At 37.6% G+C, this 10,853-nt stretch overlaps 1 protein-coding gene across 2 annotated transcripts; it reads left to right on the top strand.

The window, feature by feature from the left end:
• The first annotated feature begins 512 nt into the window (after positions 1–512).
• On the top strand, positions 513–10,593 carry si:ch211-216l23.2 (uncharacterized protein LOC565061 homolog). Of its 2 annotated transcripts, XM_026366411.1 has the most exons (9): positions 513–690; positions 879–965; positions 1,099–1,172; positions 1,443–1,566; positions 4,581–4,780; positions 7,448–7,726; positions 7,874–8,041; positions 8,521–8,769; positions 8,918–10,589. In XM_026366411.1, exons 1-9 carry the CDS (start codon positions 629–631, stop codon positions 8,953–8,955), a joined length of 1,281 nt encoding a protein of 426 aa, XP_026222196.1. In that variant the 5' UTR covers positions 513–628; the 3' UTR covers positions 8,956–10,589. The 2 variants fall into 2 exon arrangements, with proteins under 2 accessions (XP_026222196.1, XP_026222197.1); XM_026366412.1 differs by lacking the exon at positions 7,874–8,041 and having other exon boundaries at positions 8,918–10,593.
• Positions 10,594–10,853: the final 260 nt, after the last annotated feature.

Below are 10,853 nucleotides of genomic sequence, written 5' to 3' on the forward strand. Positions count from 1 at the left end.
TTGATGGCATTTATGCCTTTACTGCACATAAACAGTGCAACAAGCATATTGGGAATATGCAGTGAGAGAGGGCTGTGAAATGCAGCACTGGCTCCTGGCTGAACAGGAATGCTATTACTTGAATGTGTAAAAGCTGTATGTGCCTTAACCACCTTGCATCCAGACACCCAATTACAGTTGTAAAATAACTATGACCAAAACCCAACTTAAACTAGATAATTAATGATAACAAAAAATCAGGGAATGACAGAAGATTTTTATAGCTAAAACATTAGACAATAATTTCTTTGACTCTTTAAAAACAATACAGCGTGTGTGACATATTATTATTTATATGATTATGTGCTTTGAACATTAGTAGCATCATTAAAAAAATCAAAACACAACCCTAGAGAATTTAAGATATCATAAGCTTTGGTGAGTTTTAATTGGTGGTAACGTTGTCAGTCCAGTAGGTGGCGGTAATAGCACAGTGAGCTGGGTGGTCCACCGCCAGAAGAAGAACTCCTCTCCACTGTGGGGAGGGCTGTACCACAGTATTTGGTTGTATTAAAGGAAGGACTGCATTTATTATTTCCCTGTGATTAGAAGCCTGCGTTTGTTTGGGTGACTTTCCAGTGCAGACAAAATGTCATCTTGGGCGAAATCACCTGCCGCTACCAGGCGGCCACCAGCTAACCCAAATGGAAGGTAGCAACCTCCAGCCGTTTGGTTCCATGTAGCAAGTTTAGCATTAGCAGCTAGCATGCACAGAATGCTATACTGCAGCTGTAGCGTAAAAACAAAATAGTACGAGGTGACGGACGAGAAGCCTCCTTAAAATAGCTATATATTTCACATTTGATAAAACTCACAAAAGTCTTTCTTTTGTTGTGCAGTGCTCCACCGCTACGTCTATTCCGGAGACCAGCCCCGTACCCCACCAGAGAGGAGAGGGGCGAGGAGCTCAAGGATGCTCTGGAAAGGTACCAGCCTTCCTTTACATTCACATAGTTTCTAGATTCATATAAAAGTGCTGCATTTACTTCTGTTACTGTACCGAGAAGCACTGACCAAAGCCAAATGTTGCACTTATTTATGCAATTGCTTATATTTCAGTTATGAAGAACTAGAGCAAATGAAAAACTACAGTGGAAATGTGAAGTACGAGGGATACAAGCATCCGCCAAGCGGTGAGACTTGTGTTTGGATTTATTTACATGCACAAACAGCATTTTTTTTGTATGTAAAATATTTAAAGATCACTCTGGGGTTGCAATCTGGATGAAACTTGATAAAGATAAGTTAGTACTACAGCCCACGTAGATCCACGATTGTTTCCATGTATTTCAAAAACCTGCTCTTGTTTCTGTGCCTACATCTCCACCTTCCCGCTTTTATCCGCACCTCTCTTCTTCACTCAACCTTCCCTTCATTTTCTCCAATTATCGTCAAACCCTCAGCCAAGCCGGAGGGTGTCACCCCAGCAGACAGACGGAAAGCCCTGTATCAGAGGTTCTACAGACAGGTGCAGGAGGAGAAGAAGCCAGCTGACTGTGTGGTCCTCTCTGTCACCAACAAGTGCCTGTGAGTACTTGTAGTACATGTAGGGATTGATCAGTCTGTGAGATGAGACTGGTAGATGTTGGTTTATTGGACATTTTTTGGGGAACATACTTCTTGTATGTTGGATAAATCGTTTGTTTAGCAGCTCCCAATTATTTTATTTAAACACGTGACAGTATTATTTCTGATAATTTAATCCTCTGTGATAAATCAACACATCTAACTTCTGAATGACATTTCAATGCTGTAGTGTTAAACAAGAAGACAAAGTCGACCTCTATGGTTTAAGTTCCTTCCAGGAAAAACAATTATGCAGCATTTTGTCAGTGGATTGTGTCAACTCTTCATTCGGGCAGAAATTCTGTGTATTTCTTCCATTAGCCATTTGAAAAACACACATTGTGTCTTGTGTGTTTTCTTATGTCTGTCTAAGCACTGCAATGGACATGATAGTTGTCTACTTCTAAAGGTTTTGATCTTTAGCTTTTATTGATGCTTTTAATTGATCACCTCCATTAGTTTGCAAGAGTGTAAATTAAGAATGTCCATCAGGATTGTACGCAGCTGGACCACATGTTAGAGTACTTGCATGTAGCATGTTTGGGGCATTAATTTCTTGTTTTTTTCTTTTGATGGCTATCTATGATGGCTCAGTTTAGTTGTGATGCACTTAACTACAAGCAGTTTATGGCTTGGAGCTGAATCAGTTTAGATTTTTGATTTTGAGTATTCATCATTTTAAAATTGTGATTTAGATTCATACCTATTACTTCATTTAGCATTTTTAGTTGTTTATATTATCAGGGAGACCTATTGCATCAAACCAATCACTCCCTTTTCTCTGTAAGTTGTATTAACTAGTGACAGTACTGCATTGCACCATGTGACAAACAATACACAGGGAAAAGAGGCTGGCGTGAAAGCTCTACTGACTTCATAAAGACAGCACGACAATGATGTCTAATGCAAAAAGGAATAATATTAAAGGAAATACACTGCTTGATAATTGTGAGAGAACAATGTGATTCTGAATGGGGGAGAAACAAGAATTGTGCAGCAATTGTGCATTGCTAGAAAGTGTTAGATAGTAATTTTCCAGTGATTTTTTTGTTAACACTAAGGATTGACAGTTTGCCTGTTTGACTGCTGTACTGATTGATTATGCTCGTCTTCATAAGTCTGATTCTGATTAGTGACGGGTGGTCCCTGCCTCACTTCTTTTTACCATGCTTACTGTAGATATTTTGTCCATGTTATGTCATGTATTGCTTGTTGTGCTAATTTATATTATGTTTTCTTAACATTACACACACCGTGCTATCATCAGAAGCAAACTCTCTGGTAGAACAAAGGTTGACTAAAATAGCGGTTCCACAACAGTACATCCAAATTTCACCCACTTTTTTTCTTATTTTTTATATGTATTTTTATAAGTACAGCGATTTGTCTGCTATTTCTCTTTTTAACATATAAAGAAAGTCTACAGATTAAAAGCTATATTCTAGCGTAGTGCCACAATGAATGCATACATTTATTTATTTATCCTTATATAGCCTAATCACATTTAAATTACAAGCTGTTTTGTCTTTAGCTTGTTTAGCCACAAAAACACACACACGCATACCTTTACGCAAAATCCTCACACTTCCTGAATTTAGTGTCTAGGTAAATGTCATTAAAACATTCCTAAAAAATCCACTGCACATACTAAATACAGATAAAAAAAAAAAAACTACTTTATTTCATTAAAGAATGCTATTTTACATACCATTCCCATCTTTTGCTCATAAATATTTTGGATGGTTCAGTGGTGAATGCTTCCCTTTGCACGACTGAATACCTTTTAAATTATCTCCCCTCAACCCACTATGCATAGATGATTCTGTTGAAACATAGTATTTCATATATAAAGTAGCACTAGACATGCACAAAACATTTATACTTGCTCCACATTGCAACATCAAAAATTAGTTAATTCAGAAGATGCTTATACACAAATGGCGGCTGTAAAGTTGTGACAAATATGGAGGCTGTATTCATGGGACTGTGGCACAGTAATAAGTTAATCAAACTTACTTGAAAGAACTAATAGTACTGTGCTGCTGTGCTGCTAGTTATCAGGCCAAATACCCAATGGGGTATGCTATCAAGCCTTTGTTGCTTAAATAACAAAATAGACTAGCATAGCATGTTTAACAACTAGTTATTATACCTTTTATATGCTCTATAAAACATATACATTCATCAAATAGCCATTTTGCAAAAATGTATAATGACATATTTTGAAATGTGTGAAAATTAGCAAATTATCCCAGTTGAAATGCATTCAGTGTTTTTAGCCATAAGAAGGTTGCATCTGCAACTGCAATATCCAATGTATATTGCAGGTGTTTGTGCTTTCAGAAGTGCTTCTGGCAGCTGTGGTCTGCTTTGATGTTTTGTTCCAACAATAACAACAGCACTTTAACTGTAAGAAAAATAAATTTCTCATAAAAACTTATCAAACCATACTTCTGCCATAAACCTCAGTTCCTCTGTGGTTGGGACATTGCAAACAAATGTTTTTTCTCTCCTAACACATTTTCCCCTTGTAGTTTTTTTTTATTTATTTTTTTGATTTGGAGCACTGTTTTGAAAGAATCTGTTGCTCTTCATGATTCTTGGGGATTAAAATAATAACTTGCCTTTCACCATTAATATTTTAGAAAGGGTCAAACAACATGCAGACATTTTCCCACATCATCAACAGAGCAGCCTCAGAAAGACAAATCACCAATAGCTGCTACAACCACTTCTTCCTTTGTCTTTGACAGAAGAACTAAAATTCAAACACATTGACTTAAGTCTTTCCTAAACTACCTAAACCGCACAACAACCTATCTGTGAGAGATCCACACACTTGTGTTAGTGACATCATATGGCATGGTTTGGTTGGTAATCATACTTTAAAAACTAATTTAGGTTTCTCTACATACCAGCTGAGTCACTTAACATAGAAATGTCAAGTTAACGAAGTGTTTCTCTTCCTCTCAAAGGGATTACCCCAAATCGCTAAGCCAGTGCTTGCAGGAGCGTGGCCTGTCAGTGGAAATGCTCTACCTTCAGGCGGAGTCGGGCCTGACCCGGGCCCTGCAGGATGTCCGAGCAAACGGCTCCCCGTTATGTATTCTGGTGGAGCAGACAAACATAGATCTGTCCTCCTGCACTGTTATCATATTCTCAGAATCCCTCAAAAGTAAGTCCCTACCCCTCATTCAAGCTTAGCCAAACCACATTAATTACAATCCTCCATCCACAGTCTAATGCACTGTACATCTTATGCACCAAAATCTTTGAAAACTACACCTGAAATAGATGGTGTAAAAACAAAACAAAACAAAAAAACACATACTCACACTAAAACACAAACATATGAAACCAACATGAAATTATAGAGCCACAATTATTTATATATTTGATTCATGGTCTCGTAACTAAAGCTGATTTAAACAGTCACCACATCTACACAGTATTCATTCAGTATTCACAGAAGTGGTTGTCTCTCCAATCAGTCATTGTCTAATCAGCCACTGGCTTACGATGGTATATAGTTTGACATTGCATAAGATTATATACTTATATACTATACTAAATTAATAAAGCCCAAAGTAACAATTTATGTACTGTACATTGAAGGGATAGTTTGTTTCTGTGATTAGAAATCAATCACTCTCATGTCTGTCTTATAAATAAGAAGCTACCACACATCCACAGCTCCAAGATCTGACTTGAGAACTTTTAATCTAGTCTGAATCAAGTGTAATAATCTGGTTACTAAGAGAGAACCAGGTTACAAATGCAGATAATCGAAGAACATGTTTACATGTACTGTAGTAAACTGTAAATTTGTGTAAACATGCAACAGATCAGTAATCAGATTTCCTTTCTACCCCAAATTTTATTTGGTACCATCCCCCCATAATTCAGCTGTATAGTAACTGAAGACATTTCTTCTAGCAGCTACACTGTGCTACTTTACCCGCTGCAGTCTTTTGTCATGCACATGTATACAATGAAAAGCCTGTTACAAACCCAGTTAAGGTTTAAACATGTTTCCTACAGAGAACTACTTCCTGCAAGGGAGTCTGCAACAATCAGCAGCAACATCAATGTTGCACTGCTGCTCTGCATTGTTAATCTGGGACACCGTTGTCAGTTCTGTGGACCAGTTTATGGCATCACAGAAAAGTGAGGCATTACATGGTGGAGTAATCAGAGTTCTTGGGGAGAAATCTACCTTCAGAAATAAGGAATGTCTAATCCTCTATCCAGAATACTGTAACTAGGTTTCCCATTTACATGGCATCTAAGAAATTGGCTTTTTTGAGAAAGCCAACTGTAAGCTGGTTACTTAAGCGCATGTAAATGCATTGACAGTCATGGTAAATTTCCTGGACAACCAGTGGAGACTCCAGGAACATCATGCCAAGTGAGCCAAGCCCCCAGGATCAGCACAGGTGTACTGGTCAAACTGTGTCACTGCAAGTTCTGCATTGATTGCATGACACAGACAGTGTGGCTATAAAATACACATTTTACACATTATTTTTATCAGAATTTGGTCCAACCTTTGGACAATGCACCACTGAATAACTTTCATAGGAGTGAAAGGGTGCCATTTTTCAGTATTCAGTTCTCATAACACATCCATAGGTTACCCACAGTGTTTCTTGTCTCTGAGCTGAGCTAACTGGAGGCTGATGGTAGCTTCATATATACTTTACAGACAGAAGCAAATGAGCATATTTTATAGCTTGAACCTTGACAAGCTCTGTGAAAGTGGCTACATTGACAGACATTATGTAAAAAATTTAGAGGAGAAAACAACAACAAACTTTTGACTCAAAAAATCAGCTGTAACCATTACAGATATATACATTACAGATGTATAGACCAGCTTCCTGATTCAGACTTAACTCTGAATATTTACCATAAGTGTACAACCTGTTAGCTTCTTTACAGACAGTCATCTAATTCATAACTAACAAACCACAACTGATGACCAGGGGTATGAAAGTAAAACCCCTGTTGTAATTATAGCATTCCTTTAAGTGGGCTCAATATTAAACTTTAGTGCACCAAGATCTTCTTACACCTAATCAGAATCAACAAACCCAACAGAGACCTAAATATAAATTTTCTGTATTCATAATTGAAATAATTTCTTCACATGGACGTTAGTGTCAGTAATTAATAAAAACCTGTGTGATTTAGTCCCTAAAAGAAATTCTAGTTTTTAAATGGCCAACCACATACAAACAAACTAATTAAGATATATTACACTTATGCACTATATAAAGCATGAACATCAAAACCATGCAGAGGAATGTAATTGTTCAATCTTGATGTTACGTTATGTAGCACACGCAAATACACACAAAAGAAGGAAACAGACCAGATGCCCTAAACACATTTCTGACTTATGTTTACACAGCAAAAATAAGTTCTAATAAAATCAATCCATTTATGCAACAAAGGCATTTTTAACATACACAAATCCCAAATTAAAGGTTTACTCATTGTGCTTGAGTATCACATGCCTGAATGCACATAAAAATTCAAAGCTTGCTTCTCAGTGATTTTATATTCAAACCATATGCAATAAAAATTTAAATTACTGATTACATCTGAACACATCATAAAAAACTGCCCCATTTCCCCTCTTCCTCAAACAATTCACAAAGTTTCAAAAAGCTGTTCAAAAGTAGCTCTTGCCACAATAAAAACAAAATCTATCTCAGTGTGAACTATCTCAGAACTATGATCATTTTATTGCTATTTCTACAGTTTTTGGCTCGTCTTATTTCACCTCTTTCTTACACTTCTGTCCCTTCACCGTTAACGCTCTTATTTCCCCCTCTAGTTCATCGCAACATGCCCAAAGACCAGGCCATGGACTTTGTTGCAGCAGAATATAGTCGTGGGCTGGCCAAAGAGCGGCCGTCGAGAGACCCTGCAGACATTGCAGCTCAGGCATCCCAACTACTGGATGATTTTCTAGATCGAGAAAAGATCGAGCGCCACACTGTTCCCTCTGAAACTCGCCAACTTCTCATGCTGTTAGCTGACGGGGTGCATCTCTACCCTGAAGAGCTGGAAACCATCTCAGATTATGTCCATTCTCGGCAGGAGCACATACAAGGTGTGGTGCTGATTAAACTGTGGGACCGACAAGGGCTGTGACGACTTATTGCGCTTTTATTTCCTACCCTGTTCGCTCCTTTTCTTTGGATCATATATTTCCTGTCTGCTGTGGTTCTTGTAATGTCTCTTTCTTTCTGTATCTCAGCCTCCAACGCTGAGGAGGAGAGGGGTAACATATTACCTCAAGGATTGGGGAAACCTCCTCCTCTACTTCCTACTCCACCTGGGCCCCCTCAACTCCAGTCTGCAGCCGGAGGGGGGCCTATGGTGGACCACTCCCCACCTACACCTGCGCCTCTCTTGCCTTCACCAGGTTAGACTACAGATGTGTCTACTTACACAACTACTAGTTTTGCTTTTGTTGCAGCAAGACATTTATGTTGGCTTACAGAGAGGTGAAAAATTGCTTTTTGTGTTCCGTTTTCATCTGATCTCCTTCAGAACAATAACACACTTTACCTTAAATCTGTCTGTCTGTTATTTATACTTTTGCTCGCTTAATATGTTTGGTGATCATATTATGTATCTTTGTGTAAATAGCATAAGCTATCTGATCTTTCATCTCGTATTCTTCTTTTGGTCTTCAGTATATAGCAAACACAAATGAATTTACCTTCCCATTATAATACTTGTGGAGAAGACATCATGCACAACATGTCAGTAAAGACGCACTCATACACAAAGGTTTTCCTAATTTGATCTGTGCTGTGTTGTGTGGATTGTGTTCCCTTTTCTTCTGTCCTCGTAAGAGCTTTTCACTGAGACACATCTGGTATATTTCCTTGTCTTTAGGTTCCTTTCCCAAAACCAAACCTCCTCCACTGTTGTCCTTACATCGACCCCCAGGTCTGTCGCTAGGGGCTCCACCTGTACGAGTCCCCCTGTCGTCTTCACACAGCCCCTACGGTGCCCCCTTATCTCGTGGGCTCCCCTTACTCCCCCACGCTTCTCTATACCATCCAGGTCCCAGGGGCCCACATGGGATTAGAGGAACCCCTCCTTCTCTAAAGAGTTCTCGCCCTCCACTTCTGTCTACTCCAGGTGCGTCTTTTTTTCCACAACTAAAATCATTTTTTGTCTTTTTATGTGTGTGTTTGTGTGACTTCAGGTTGTTTTTGAACAATCTTACATTTAATCTTAACTTGATGTATAACTGCCCCCCCCCTTCCGCTTTTCTCTCTCTGATCAGGTCCCCCTCTTCCACGACCGGGTGGACCCCGGCACTAAAAAGTGACCGGGACATCTACACAAACACTGCAACACAAGCCTAGCTACATGATGCATTATGGTAATTTCATCTTACTCTAGAGCAGAAGACTTATGGACCCCGTGTAGGATTCTTAAGTCACAGTCAGTGGGAGGAAAAAGATGTTGGTTAATGTTACTATATTATTGTAAATGGTTTGATGGAGTATTTTGATGATCATTTTAAATCTTTTGCAAAGTCACTCTTTTTTATTTTGAATGCACTGTTCTCCTTGTCCAGTCATCTTATATATTGTTTTGTTTGCCTTTTTAAGTGTTGGTTACAGTGACAAAATGCAGAACATCTAACATCCAACATCTAACTTGCCTAACTGAATGCTCAACAAATCATAGTGTATCATGGAGCTGGTTCATATTTAAAGCAACACAAAGATGAAAGGTATTGGTTATGGTAATAAGAGTTTTTATTTTTCTGTATATAATAAACATAGTGAGTCCTTTAACTGCTGTATAAAATGTTTCAAAATGGTGCTAAAATTTTTCTCAAGGATTCTTTTGATGAGAAAAATTAAACAACTAAATGAATGTGTGTTTGTTTTTTCATTGTTGGCTCGAGTGTAGTTTAATTTAATGATATATATTATTTTTAGTTATAGAAGTTAGTTATAGAAGGTGTTTGTGTAATGTTTCTTAGTCTGAACCTGCATGCACAACCTCTGGCACCTCTCATGACATTCAGTTTCACTTTTTGTGTTTTGTCTTTATAAACACATGATGTATTTCCTTAAACTGCCTTTAATGCTTTGTTCAAGCTAGAGCGGCCACACTGCTCTTGCTAAGTAACAACCATAAAAAACATTTGCAGTAACTGCACTTCTTCTGACAAATTCTTTTGTAAACTTTGTTTCAGAATTAAAAAAAGAGACAATTTGTGTTTAAGTACAAATGGCAGCTTGAAACACTTCACAGGTTAACATAAAGAAACATGAATCTTGTCAGTAATTTATGCAAATTCCCCCAATGTTGACAACTATCAATTATAGATTATACAGGAAATCCAGACACATTGGACCAATCAAGGTGTGTTGTCATTAAATCCTTGTTAAGGACAATCTGTGTTTAATGACGCTCACCTACCTACTGTACGTCATGTTGTTAAAAGCCTCCCCACCGGCTCACTCCATGAAAACAAGTTGTGCTGCAGTTTTTCTGGCTGTGTGCTGTTGATTGTTTTTATGATTCGATTCATTTCTTTATGTTGTAAATGAACAACAGTTCACATCTTCTATCCCGTGAGCTAGCATTTTAGTTTTTGTGGTTGTAAGAAATCTTCATGGACAATGAGAGTTTGGGCAAGTGTCTGAAAAACAAAAAGTTCTAAATACCTCCTCTGTTTTGTAGATAACGTTCAATTCATATTCTTCATGTTTTGTTTTGTTTTTTTATGTAGAAATTGTAAATGTTCGACTTTGCTACTATGCGCTGTGGGTTAATTTTCTTTGAGGAGCAGGAAATCATATGTTTAAGAAAATGGCTATAAATGTTCGACATATTTCGATTTGATGGACCTTTCAATGGTTTTTCTCTCAATAAAGAGGGAATTAACCATAATAAATAAAAATGACATCAGTTTAAGTAAATACTTCACTCGTGTACACTGATTTTCATAAAAGCCCAATTCCAAAAAAAGTTGGGATGCTGTGTAAAATCTACATTAGCAGAAACATAACAACATAACAAATCTCATAAACCCAATATTTTATTCACAACACAGAAAAAACATCAAATGTTTAAACTGAGAAAATTAATTATTTTAAGGAGAAAAAAAAGGTTAGGGTAGATGTAGAGTGTAAACAGCATCCCGGCGATTGTGTACCGGTAATTGGATTTGTATATTATGTATATTTATGTATATATGA

Source organism: Anabas testudineus, chromosome 6, assembly GCF_900324465.2.
Source record: "Anabas testudineus chromosome 6, fAnaTes1.2, whole genome shotgun sequence".
Lineage (NCBI taxonomy): Eukaryota > Metazoa > Chordata > Actinopteri > Anabantiformes > Anabantidae > Anabas > Anabas testudineus.